We start from the raw sequence: 14,052 nt of genomic DNA, 5'->3' as shown, positions 1-14,052 counted from the left end.
CCCGATTCCAAGTACTGATACTTTACTTAATAAACTTGGTACTTATAGATCGCAAAGGACTTATCAATATCATAGACCACTTAAAACGACTGAAAGTTATCTTCTCTCCTTTTTTTGGAAGGTCAGCAAACAACCTCTTGGTATATTAGCACCACTACCTGGTATAGAGTGGTGTCTAGCCTTTGAGTTGCAGCGTAGCCAAGCCCAGGAGAAAAACTGGTAACGGTTCAGAGTATCTAGTTGCTTTTACAAGTACAAGTATGAATACCTGATCTTAGTATCAGGCCCAATACCATTATCGGTATCGGGACACAGCTAATTTGAAGATTTCAACAAGCCACTTCTACGACCACCCAGATTCAAAAGGCAAGACAAGGTAAGGAATATTTAATTGTATAGCACATTTCAGTACAAAGACAATGCAAAGTGCTTTACATGATTAAAACATATAATATATAAAAATAAAAGCAAGTTGGAATTAAATGTAGAAATATAAAAAAAAAAAAAAAAACATGGGAAAATGGGAACTATTTTATTTAAAACAGTTGGACTACAAACTACTACAAGATATTTCAGTTCAAATACTAAAAGTTTAAAATAATAATAATAATAAAAATCATCTGATCTACAAAGTCAAAAACATTCTAGGTTTATTTAAATGAACCTGGACGTGATTTCCTTATGTAATTTACCTCCTTCAGCAGGTTTTTCCAGGACAGCAGGTAGGTACAACAAGGTAAGGAATATTTATTTGTATAGCACATTTCAGTACAAAGACAATGCAAAGTGCTTACACAATTAAAACATAATATATATACAAAGAATAAAAGCAAGTTGGAATAAAATGTAGAAAAATTTAAACAAACTAAAATATGAGAAAATGGGAACTAAAAGCAAATATTAAAAACAGTTGGACTACAAACTACTACAAGATATTTCAGTTCAAATACAAAAAAATCTACAAAGTCTAAAGATTCTAGGTTTTTTTTTAAATGAACCTGGACGTGATTTCCTTATGTAATTTACCTCCTTCAGCAGGTTTTCCAGGACAGCAGGGTCATTCAGATCCAGAGTTGAGTTTCCCACCAGCTTCACTTTTACCACTTGCTTTGTGGAAGGCACAGGGTCTTTAACACAAAAATTCACAGCATTTTATTAGCCCTCTTTCCCCCATATGGTTGTCAGTGTCACCTCCTGAAATGTTACTTTTGACTAGGCCTGCAGAGTATCAACAAAATGCATAATTATGATACCAGGGCGCCTCTCACCAGGGAGTCTCGCGCCTCCCTGGTGAGAGGCATACTTGTAGCCCCTCATTTCGGTGCCTGCACGTTGGGGTTCACCCCGGTGAACGAGAGGGTGGCCTCCCTCCGCATTCGTGTGTGTGTGTGTGTGGGGGAGGGAATGGGTTCTGACTGTTGTTTGTGCTGATGCTCCAAACAGCAGTTCAGATTACCCACCCTTTTTGGAGTCCTTCAAGGGGGGTACTGGAGAGTGCCCCTCCTGGGGACTCCCTCGTTTTGCTGGGGGACTCCAACGCTCAAGTGGGCAATGACAGTGGGACAGTTGGGAGGAATGGCCCACCTGATCTGAACTCGAGTGGTGTTCTGTTGTTGGACTTCTGTGCTCGTCATGGATTGTCCATCACAAACACCATGTTCAAGCATAAGGGTGTCCATATGTGCTCTTGGCACCAGGACACCCTAGGCCGTAGTTCAATGATCGACTTTGTTGTCGTTTCATCTGATCTGCGGTCGCCTGTCTTGGACACTCGGGTGAAGAGAGGGGCGGAGCTCTCCATCGACCACTACCTGGTGGTGAGTTGGCTCCGAAGGTGGGGGAGGAAGCCGGTCAGACCTGGCAGGCCCAAACGTATTGTGAGGGTTTGCTGGGAACGTCTGGCAGAGTCCCCCACTAGACGGAGCTTTAACTCCCACCTCCAGGAGAACTTTAAACTTGTCTCGAGGGAGGCGGGGGACATTGAGTCTGAATGGACCATGTTCCACGCCTCTATTTTTGAGGCGACTAGTCGAAGCTGTGGCCGCAACATTGTCGGTGCATGTCGCAGCGTCAACCCTCGAACAGCGGTGAGGGAAGCCGTCAAGCTGAAGAAGGAGTCCTACAGTTGAGGTGGCTCGGGCATCTGGCTAGGATGCCTCCTGGACGCCTCCCTGGTGAGGTGTTCTGGGCACGTTTCACCGGGAGGAGGCCCAGGGAAAGACCCAGGACATGCTGGAGGGACTATGTTTCTCGGCTTGCCTAAATATTGTGGGGTGCTTCTTAGCTCCTTCCAATACCCTGATACGCTGCTACCATAAACAACCCCAATATGGAACTTTTATTCTAAAATGTAGGGGACACCTCACAATATTACATAATAACGGGCCCAAAATGCCTAGAAAGAATCAACTCTCCAATGCTCAGGTGCTCAGAAAAAAACATCCACCTTTAACCTTATTTTTATATTTCTAGCATAGTTTCAATTCTGTGATGAGGCTAAACAAAGCATTCCTTACCTGTTTCCTAATTTAACTTGTGTATGCAAGCCATAATATGTTTTAAATATTTTCCAGTGTTCTACTTGCTCTTCAACATCACAATGCCCTCCTTATTCCTTTGGCTTTCGCAATAAAATGACTAGAATATTGTTCATTTGTAGGCATTGACCAAAGTAAAAGTTCATCCAACAGGGCAGATAGATTAGCATCCAAAATACACATGCAGAGCACTGTAAATATAATATTTATTACCAAATATTGGATTCAATCAGTCCTTTGCAATTGTTTTTTTTATTGATATCAGATCTTGATTGCAATTTGATATATCATGCAGCTGTATTTCTAACTAATACTAGGAAAGGGTTTCATGATCACTGCTGCAGAAGCAGGTTATCAAGTGAAGGAAATTTTATTTTACTAAGAAATCTTATATACAGATTTTTTTTCAGCACATTAAAAATGAGAGGTTAGTTAAACTTTTCCAGACTTTTTCAAATTATAGTAATTTGGTTAAACCATATTTATAATGGGTTGGATAAATGTGTTAAGAAGTTAAATTATACAAATATCTAAGCACGCTTAGATTGAATTTTATTTCAGGAATAGAAACAGACAAACATCTCTTAAAGAATTTGATGCACCAGGACTCTTAGTTTTAATTGTTTTTTTGTCTGTTATGATTTACATTTGTATGTAAAGTTATACAGAATAATAACTTACCATGTTGGCAGATGAACGGTTTCATTGAATCACATGGCCAGTCTCCCCAGTAACCATCGTATGTGGTATAGTCATAGGAATTGTAATAACTGGAATAGTAACGATGGAGATAATTAAATACTGTAGCTGTGCATTTCTCCCCCACTTCATCAGGTTCACCTGGTAACCAAGGATTCCAACTATACGTGGCTCCATCCGACCACTTCCAGGTATCTCTGTAAAGACCAATCCAACTGTAACCTGCAGGGATCAGTGCCCTTATCTTCTCGTTCTCGGACAGGTTTCTGGGAATGGCCAGGTCTGTAAGGTGGTCTCTGCAGTAACTCTGAGCCTCCTTCCAGGTCATTAAAATGTTGATATAGACGAATGAAACATGCTGTCCTGAAAACGTTAAAAGAGAGATGGGACTATACTTGGAAGTAAGTGTTTGATCTCTGTGCAGAGTTCATCTCTTATTTTTGTGTTTACTGATAGTTGCTTAGTGAGATCAAAATTAGTTATTCGAAAGACTTTTAGGAGATTGGCTGAAGTTCACCGGTTATAGTTTAGACTTGTTTTAAAATAGCATAATTACAATCTCTGTGATTTATTGGTTTTACTTTTAAAAACCTTTTCAAAAGTAGATTCATACCTCTCATTTCAGACTGGTTAAACTGTTGTGTTAACAAAGTGCAGAGGAGTTCTATTGTTAAACATTTAATAGGACTAAACAGAATAATTATAAGAGTAACTAAAAAGTAAAGACAGAAGTAAACCAAATACTTACCCGTCACATTGGAGCAGACCGGTTTATAGGGATTGCCACAATGGTGCAGGCGCCACATTCCAGAACTGGTCATCACAACACATCCTGGCATCACCTTGTTGGTGCTTGGCTGTCCAGAGTCCCAGTTCATGAAGTTTGACTCATCATATTGGTAAAAATCTTTATCTACCAATGACCAGTTCCAGCTGACCTCAGTGAAGTACAAACCATTCCAGAACTGTTGGAAAAGTTAACAGTTACTAGTGAACTAGTTTAATCATATTTAACCTCCTGCTGCTTTGCATTATCACCTGCTCCATGTAGACTTGTAAAGTCTGCATTTTAGTTTTTGTAGGACATATAACATAGCTGTCATCAAAACATGGCTGAATGTCTCCTGGCAGTTTCACTGTGAGTTTCTACATCTCTGTAAAAGCATTATAAGCATGCATATCTAACAGTATGCTCATTTCCAGACATTTAGAAAGCATTTAGGTTTATCAGATGTGTTTCTATATGACTGAGTGTTTGGTTGATTTTACGAGTTTTGTGGTAATGTTTTAAAACCTTTTCTGGGTTATCATCCGAATCAGAATCAGAAATACTTTAATAATCCAAGAGGGAAATTACTGTTTCAGTACAACCGCCAAATACATCACAAACATTTTAGGGGGAGACGATTTACTGAGGCCATGCTGCCAAGGACACCGCCTTACACCGTGCCCACAGGGCGCTGCCATTACTCTGTGGAAAGATAAGAGGCACAGTAAGGGGAGGAAAAAACACATATTTTAAACTTTATCCTATCAATAGGACACAGTTTGAAATATCAAAAACCTCAGCATGAAAAGCACAAATATGATGAGACACATATAAGCAGAGGTTAACATTGGAGACTAGAGGTGTGTAAGTTCATGAGATAAATGAGCGTCAGTATTGTGTGTTGTTTTGTATGTCCATCACTCGCGCCCCAGCTTAACGCATCCACATGTGTCTGTGGAGGAGGAGAGAGCGGGGGGAGTAGTTCAGGGCCATCTTGCCATAACATCCAGGGGAGTTTTTAGATAGTGGGAACGCCTGATTAAAATACACAATTTGTTATGAGGACAAGCTGAACCAACTTTTCCGTCAGCTTTAAGAGACTTTTCATCGCTGGCTCCATGGATCCAATATTCCAAATTAGTTGGGCTTTTTCGTGTTTCACGTCCAGATTTTATCCCATCTCGCTTTTGAGTTCAACCACTAAAGCCAGTCTGCTACAGCTCAGCTCGTTCAACCTACTGTTCTGTTCATTTACTGCTTTAGTGATCGTGTCATAAGATGCCAGTAGCCTGATCATGGCCATATTTGCCAGTCTTGTAAAGTTTCTCTTAGGCAGAAACTTTACAAGCATCATGTTAAAAAACCCAGATTGAAGCAGGGTTTTAACCTTCTTATTAAATGTTAGCAACCAGACACAATTGTAAGATATATGTGTATTTTGTATAGTTCTTACAGTTTCATACGTGTGAACATATTCCTTGTCACTGTGCTGCTTATGGCTCCATTTGCTGTCAGTTTTGTATTTGCCATTCTTCCACCTGTGTGAATGTTTAGATTAACAACAGCTGGTGTGACGGCGCCACAGCAGCTATTGTTCCCTGGACATTCAGTTTTCGATTTGATTTTTAAGTAGTTGATGAATGGAGGCAGCAACAATATTCAGCAGAAAACTAAAAACTCACAACAACACCCGTATATCCCTCTGGGATTATTAAAGTATTTCTGATTCTGATTCTGATAAGGGGTTTCACAGTGCTTGTCTTTTAATAAGCACACCCTTCATCGACATTACAAGACTGTTGGACAGCTGCTTTCTCATCACATATAAAAATAAACAGAGTCCGTAGCATTATTTTTATGTAAGTTCTCAAGGAGTTTTCATCTCCTGGCTGGATTAGGCTATCATTTCATCATGTTTCAAGTGTGCCACCATTATTTCAGTGCTAATGCCCCTTTGTTCCGCTTGTTCTGGTTCTGCTTGGTTCTGTCCACTTCGAGAGCATTTCGATTACAGTTGTGTTTTTTATACCCGGCACGCTTTTTCGTTCCTGCTCAGGAGATAGTATAACAAGAGCGAAGCTGGGCAGGAACGTGACATAAACTGACGACTGTTTGACCAAGGGCGCAGAAAAAATAGATTTTCTCAGAGGAAAAGCAAGTTAAACTACCATGGATTTAATAAAAATTACCACTATTAATAGAGTGGGTCAATCTGAAATACCATTTTACTTTGCAACCCATAAACAATGCCTGAATAAAACAAAAGAAAAGAAAAAGGACACATCAGCTTTCTATACACAGAAGGGAGTGCTGTATTTAAAAACCTAAATCAGATCTGCTGATTTAACAAGGCTTTTTCTCATTTACACACACTGGAAGCTGTTAAAGGTTTTAGTGGCAGGGGTCTGGAGCTAAGCAGGGAAAGTCAGAGGAGCTTCCCACGTGCCAGAATGACATGTTCTTATGTGTTTAATAGTTCTATGCGTTTAACTTGAGAGAGTTTGAGATTTGGGCTTGTCTTTTTCTTTTAGGATGGGCAGGTTTTATGGTGGGTTTGGGCTGGAAACTAACAGTGAGATACAGCAACCTGTAGCGCTGTGTCTTGACTCAAACGTCTAGCATAAGCTACACGCTGATAAACATGAGCGCTGGTGTCAGGCTGAACACTGAAGTAAAAATTCAGACTAGAAGAGGTTCTGTAATTACAACAGCTCAGAGAACAAGGATCAGAACAAAGCAGACTTCCCGCAAGCAACCCGTTTCTTCAGTTTGGCAGTTTTACTGCTAGGTTCTGCTCCTGGTGCTCTTAGCTGTCTACCTAACCCTCCTAGCGTGACTTTTCAGACAGAAATTAACAGCGCTGCTTCCAGCTCGCTCTCCTTTGCTTCGTGGTCTCTTCTTGTAATTGTTTGGTAATCAGACCGAATATCCATCCCTTACTACTGACACCGACGGTTACCACAGCCGAGACGTGGCGTCCCTGAAGGCTATAAATGTCTGACCCAGCGACCCGCCCCTCTCCAGCTGTAATTGGCCAGCATGTTGCCTTGTCGTTGATTTGATTGGTTGAATTGTATGACTAACAAATCAAAGATAGTACTAATTGAATGTTGGCCACTCCGAGGTAAAAAAATTAAAAATAAAACTGCTTTAAAAAAAAAAGAAAACAGCTTCCGGTCCAGGGCGGGCAGGGCTTGCTCCATGGGCGGGCACGGTCCCCCAATGTACATACGGTCCACCATGCCACTGGGTATGAGCCCACATTGCTCCACATCACACTGATGGGGAGTTGCTCCGCCACAGCAGCAGTATAGAGCGAAGTGGGCATTGCTTGCTCCCATACCTGTGCAAGCAGAGAGAGGCTGTGTATTGATTATTAGTTCAGGGTCAGGAGCCAGATATTTATAACGAGGGATAATTTTATCCTTAAATATTTATATTTAATTGACCTCAAGAACAGCGGCCTTTTAGCAGACAGCTGCTTTCAGTTTTCAGAGTAAGTTACGGCTATGCCTTCGCCTTGTATTGCAGGTTTCTTTTTTTAAAACCCCACAAAGGCTGCGTTAGTTTATTTAAGTTTCATGAGGATCCTGAACATTTTGAGTAGGACAGGTTTGATTTCATTCCCACCTTAAAAGAGTTGCTTCGTGGTTCAGGACAACACAACTGTGGGCTGCTGTCTACGGCGGTACCCAGTCTAAGCCGAGTCTGAGAGTGTCGTTACTGGTTTTATAGATTAACTGGTGTCAGCAGCTAGAAAATGCAGATGTTACTGTGGGAGTGGCTTTTCAGGACCCTTTTACAAAATCATCAAATCAACAATGCTTGTTCAACTTTAAGAACTAAAACTCACTGCAAAGTATAATCTGATTCATAAGATTTCAAGAAATCCTTATAAAGGTATTTAATTGCTATAATGTTGCATGTTTTAAGTGATGCTTGTAAAACCGCTGACAGCTGCATATCTTGTTTGTGTTGTTTCAGAACCTGAGAGCCAACAAACTGCTGAAGAGCCAAGTGAAATAATATGTTCAAGAAGAAAAACTAGCTTTATTATTTAATTCTCTCCCATCCTGTATGACAGTAATTTCAACTTCCTATCATGAGGCTGAAAACACTCATGTTTTGTAGCAGTGTTTATGTCATTCCTTAAAGTTAGGAGAATATAGAGACAAATTAGGATGGATTTATTTTTTTCCTCTTTGTTTCATTAAGTAAATGTCAGGTTTTGTCCTGATGAACCTGAATTCACACCACACACAGAGTTTAGTTTAAGAGAGTTAATTGAAGGAAGGAAGGGATGTGGAGGGTGGTGAACCAGAGTCTATACCAGGGTGGAGAAGATGGACGAGGAACGCTGGAGGACTGAGGGTGACTGGAGGACCAGAGGATGCTGGAGTGCTGTGCTGCTGGAACCGGGAAGCTTTCACAGCAGGTGAGAGAGTTCTCGGGACACCAGGGCTGCAGTAAGACCAGGAGTGCAGCAGAGAGAGAGCCTGCAGAACGCAGGGGTTGGAGCACTGGGGTAGCAGGAGATCCCGTAGCACAGGCGTGGAGAAACTATGGCAGCCAGACGTGGGAGTATCTCTGACTGAGAGCATCAGACGATTGAAGAAGGACCGACAGTGAGGAGCTGACTGAGGTGAGCTTTTATAGTTGAGCTTGCAGGTGGAGAGAGTCCAGGATAATTGGAGGGTGAACAGGTGTAGATGATTAAGGTGAGTGGAAACAGAGCTGGGCGGGAGGAGGAAGCTGGTGGAAAATGATCAGGGTGCAGCAGGCAAAACTGCATCCTGACAGTAAATATATCTGAAATTTTTAAAATTTGATGTTGAAAACAAATGATGTGGGAAAAGGTTGATTTTCAACTAGGGCTGGGCAAGTTAATGCGTTAATTTTGCGTTAACTCATTAGACTATTAACGGCGATATTTTCTTTAACGCGCGTTAACGCATGTTGCTCACATGCTTTTATTTTGTGAAGGTCTGTTGCTGCGGTGTAGGGGTTTGAATCAGAACAGTAGGTGGCGATAATGCGCCAATAACCTCGCTGTCAGCCAAACCTCGGATTCAGAGGAAGAAAGGTGCTAGCCGGAAAAAAACTAAGCCGACATGCGGAAGGCGGTGTTTCCCGCAGGAATTTGCTTAGGCGAGGCGGTGAGTTGGCGAACGGAACAAGTTTTGTGCGGAGCGGAGCGGAGTCTGCATCGACGCCGTCGGTGAAGTTGCTTCTCGTTTCAAAGTATCCATGTGTTTTTGCCTGTTTTTCCCTGCCATTCACTATATGCACGCGAGAAAGCAACAACAAAAAACCGCGTGTTAACGTCAAATAAACGCAAGCAACGCAAGCATATCAAGTTAGCAAGCATTTCAGTTTAAAGTTCTTCCAGCAACGAATATGACAGAAACAAGTTAGTTGTAACCACTGCCAAGTTAAACTTTGGTATTGAACATAAAATGGTAATGCTGCTCCCTGCTGTTACCTCAGAAATTGCCTGTTTTTGGTAGATTTTTTCCTCATAAAGAGAATTCCCTGTCAGTGGCAATAAGCTTTAATTTATTATTATTGCTATTTTTTGTTTTACATGTTTAAGTTGAGCTTTACACTAAATATGTGTTACTGATAAGTGCTACAAATGTTACAACACTTTTGTTCATATGGCAGCAGAACATTAAAAGTGCTCTTTACACTACTTTTGAATTCATTCTTGGAGTTTGTAAATACAATGCGATTAATGGCGATTTATCGCGATTAATCAGGGCGATTAATTGCGATTAAATATTTTAATCGTTGCCCAGCCCTATTTTCAACATATTGAACTAAGGGTGAAATCAAGATCAAGATTTTCCCTTAAAGGGGCTATGTCAACAAATAAAAAATTTCTGAGGTTTTGGGGTTATAATATGATCTGTTGTGCACTGATTAGACCGTGTTAAAGTCAAACATGAATACCAAAGGACCTGCTGAGGGGTGGTCAGGTTTGTTGCTTTGCTCAAAAATATTCAGGTCAGAAAACGGGTCGTCTTTCTACGTTATTCATATTCTCCAATCAGAGCATGTCATCAAGCAACATATAAGTCACCAGACCTCTAAAATTTTATCAAAAGTAAAAAAAAAAAAAAAAAAAAAAAAAAAAAAAAAAGTTAGGAGTGAGATTATGCTAATTTGGGGGCGGGGCGTGTTTGGGGGCGGGGCTAACCGGACCCTGGAAGAGCCGGTGCAGTCAACTCCATCTCATTTTTATCCCACCAGACAATGAAGTAGACATGTATTACTTGTGTTAAAAAGAGAAAGAGACGTATTAATACTTTATTGTTCAGTTAATGGATTAAAACATAAATAATACACAATTGTTCAAATAATACTGATTAAAATAAGTAGTTTTAAGTTATTGACCGAATTATTACACTGTTACACATTCATCTATGGGTTGTTTATCATTGTAAATCTATAACCTGATTGGTGATTCAGGCTGAGTTTCATCAAGCCTTTATGATCCCCTCAGCAGCAACACTGAAGCACACAGAGGTTCCCGCTGCGTCTTTACGCACGATCCAGCTGCTGATGTCTCCCTCTTTTCAGCTCAATGCACTTCTAGACTGTTACAGTTTATAACATTCTCATCACCTTTCACAGCGACAGGTTTCTCAGTCAGTCGCCGCGCTGACCAGACAAATTTCTATTGCTCTCGTCAGTGCGCTCTGGGCGCCCAGAAAGCACCTGCTCCGAGGGAAAGGAGGGGGGGGAGAGGAGCAAGCGCGGAGGCACAGAAATACGGTGCATGTAGTTAAAAAATGCAGAATTAATAAAAACGAAACTTATAAACTGACCAAGTGGCGTTTTAAACTGCATCTGGTTAGCAGAACTGTTTTATGATCCAGCGTGCAGCCATGACTGGTTCTGAATGAACCGGTCATTTCGCAGCAGCTCCCCCCCCCCCCCCCCCCCCCCCGCCCCTCCTGCGTACGTAGTACAGGACCTTACCGGCTCACTTTCACCACTGTTAAGACTAAAATTATTCATAACTCTGATCACTCTTCCTGCTGCTCTGTTAAAAAGAACTGCAGCAGGAATTACTGATGGCCACAAGTTGTGAAAGAAGCCGAAACAGCTCAGCAGAAGGTGGAGTTTTGTCGTCCGCAGCCCAGATGGGCTTTGTGATTTTTATGCGTGAGAAATTCCATGTTTGCGTGTGAAATGTCATGTGTTGCGTGTGAGCATGTGAAGTTAGTGAAATGCGTGTGTCACACGGTCAATGCGTGAGAGTTGAGAGCTATGTAAGTCACATACATAAATCGCACCGGACTATACGCATTTATTTAGACATTTATTTCACAAAATCCATGACTATAAACTGACATTTAATCTGGCCCGATTTATTAAATTACACAGCTGCATCCACAAACAGCTGAATAACATGAAACACACCTGGGCGGACGAATGGGGTAGATTAGCAACTCCAACCAGCAAAGTTTACCCCTGCGAATTTCAGTGTAGGCCCGTTATGTCAAAATTACACCTAAATTAGTCCGTGACCGTAACGGTGCTACGACACGGATGTTTGAGAGCAACATAAAGCTCACGTACATCAACAAAGTTGTAACCCGCCTGGACAACAGAGCTGTAAGCTAGCGCTAGCTGTTTTTAGCTTCACAGACACACCAGTAACAGGGCTGTCACGGTCTGGGCCCTTCAAGCTGCACTGCACAATGCTCCAATGCGTGAATGCAGACTGAAAGAGCAAAACAACACAAAAACATGTGTTCAGTCGTTGTTGTCTAGCACTATTCAGATAAACAACCAAAAGTCCAGTGATAACTCTGGAGCAGCTGCAGAGATTGAAAAGGTATAAGTGAAAAAGCAAACAATAAGAAACCCTATTTGCAGTTTGCCCCAAGTCATCTGCATGGCACGGTTTCTGGAAGAATGTGAAAAAGCGAGAAACCCGATGCTTTCGGTGGTATAGTGTCTTGGTCTTGATTTGTTAACTAAAACGTTGAGCAATAAAATAACACGTTTATGTAAAATAAATGTTGAAGTGTTCTGAATTATAGCAAAGAAATATCAAAAATATCAACAAGAAAGAAAAGAGGGTTAAACAATCCACAACATTTATAAGCATGATCTTATCTTCAATGAAACAGAGAGAAATAGTGACTTTACAGGTGTTGAAGAGCGGATGTTTCTCTGATCAGCCATTCTGTTGAGGATGGTCCTGACATCTGGGTCAATGGTAACCAGGTCTGTGTAGTTTTCTCTGCAGTACCTCTGAGCTTCAGTCCAGTTTTTTGGGTCATCAATGAAATGGTATTGTCGTCCAAAGAGAGAGGAGACGGTGCACAGAACTGCACAAACAGAGATGGGAACATCATTTGAAATGTCTTTCTGCAAAATTTTCCATTTCAGGAATAAAATCTATGAAACTATGTAAACCTGATTTAACATCATAAAGAAGAGAAAAAAATTTACTTGTTCAATAATAGTAAATTTTAAATTTAAATTAAATCAGGAAATATGGTATGTAAAAAATCTAAATCTAAAATTAAAAACTAATGCACTTGCCTGATGCAGCAGTGATATACCAAAGAATGTTCTCCATTTCTGCACATTCACTGGTCTCTAATGACTGCAATAACCTGTGACTGCAGAAATCTGACTGCAGAAATCCAGCTTCTTGTTTTTAACCTCAAGATGCAAAACCTTAGACAAGCTATTTGCATTTTACATATCAGGAAATTCTAGACATCATAACTCTGCCTCCTCCCAACTTTGTGACATGCATTTTTGATTTTAGTCTTCAGTTTTTTTTTGTACTCTAAATTGTCATTAAACTTTAAAGTAATTAAATGTTGCTATATTTCAGGTATTACAAATATTTTCATCTTATTTTTTATATAAAAGAATCAGATTTTCTTTCAAACCCTTATCACTGTTGACGTTGTTACCATACCATATTATCCACGCATTTAAACTACTTAAAGAATAGATTTCAGTTCTGCTCCATATGAACATCTGCTAATTGCCTTATGAATAACTCATGATCACCTTGTGGCCATTATTTTTTGTTTTGAGACAGTTTGAAATTCTTACTCTTAAGTCATTTTGTTTTCTATATTTAAATGTTGCTATATTTAGAAATAATACAACTATTTTCATCTTTAACCTGTACATATAAAGGAATAGGATTTCCTTCAAGCTGTCATTGATGTTCCCACACCATGTAAATTAACAGTTTCAAATTCAGGCAAATGTTACTTTTTCCATAACATTTTATGTCTCCTGTTGTATCTCCTCCAGGTGAATCATTCTGATTTTCCTTATATAGGATATTTTTGACCAATCTGTATAATCTGACCCAATCTGTATAATATGATTGAACTTGACTTTGTAAAGAGCCTTGAGATGACATGTTTCATGATTTGGTGCTATATAAATAAAATTGAATTGAATTGATGAGTCACAAACATTGTTTCTTAATTAAGATAATACACAGTGTCAATGAGACACTGATAAATGTAGCTTTCCCAAGAAAAGAGATGAGATTTTTATTAGACTATTCAGTTTTATTACAAATCATGCAGACTCTCTTAATAATCTGTGACTGCAGAAATCCAGCTTCTTGTTTTTAACCTCAAGATGCAAAACTTTACACAAGCTATTTGCATTTTACACAGCAGGAAGGATGTGCTAACTCTGCCACCTCCCAACTTTGTGGGCTTACACATGCATTTTCAATCAAAAAGATCAATAAGGTCATTTTTTGCTGTATAATTCAATGTTGCTATATTTTGAAGAATTACAACTATTTTCATCTTACTCTTTTATATGAAATAATCAGATTTTCTTTCAAGCCGCTATAAATGTTGACGTTGTAACCATAACGTATAATCCACGCATTTAAAAGATTACTTAAAGAATAGATTTAAATTCTGTAATCTTTGGACCAGAGTCCTCAAAAAATTAACTTCTTAATCAATCACTTAATCTGGATGGCATTAACTTGGCCTCTGGTAATAAACTAAAAAATCTTGGTGTTATTTTTGACCA

At 40.0% G+C, this 14,052-nt stretch overlaps 1 protein-coding gene across 1 annotated transcript in view; it reads right to left on the bottom strand.

Annotated features, from left to right (window-relative positions):
* The window catches only part of LOC118567289, a 40,777-nt gene that overhangs the window by 6,564 nt on the left and 20,161 nt on the right, over positions 1-14,052 (bottom strand). The window contains exons 2-5 of the mRNA XM_036124551.1: positions 12,169-12,350; positions 3,985-4,201; positions 3,219-3,599; positions 1,027-1,127 (exon numbers count right to left, since the gene is read on the bottom strand). Coding sequence (XP_035980444.1) covers positions 1,027-1,127; positions 3,219-3,599; positions 3,985-4,201; positions 12,169-12,204 — 735 coding nt within the window. The 5' untranslated portion in view covers positions 12,205-12,350. The remainder of the gene's footprint in view (positions 1-1,026; positions 1,128-3,218; positions 3,600-3,984; positions 4,202-12,168; positions 12,351-14,052) is intronic.

This window comes from Fundulus heteroclitus, chromosome 1 (genome assembly GCF_011125445.2).
Source record: "Fundulus heteroclitus isolate FHET01 chromosome 1, MU-UCD_Fhet_4.1, whole genome shotgun sequence".
NCBI classification, from domain to species: Eukaryota; Metazoa; Chordata; class Actinopteri; order Cyprinodontiformes; family Fundulidae; genus Fundulus; species Fundulus heteroclitus.
This window is presented reverse-complemented; position numbering and strand designations above follow the sequence as displayed.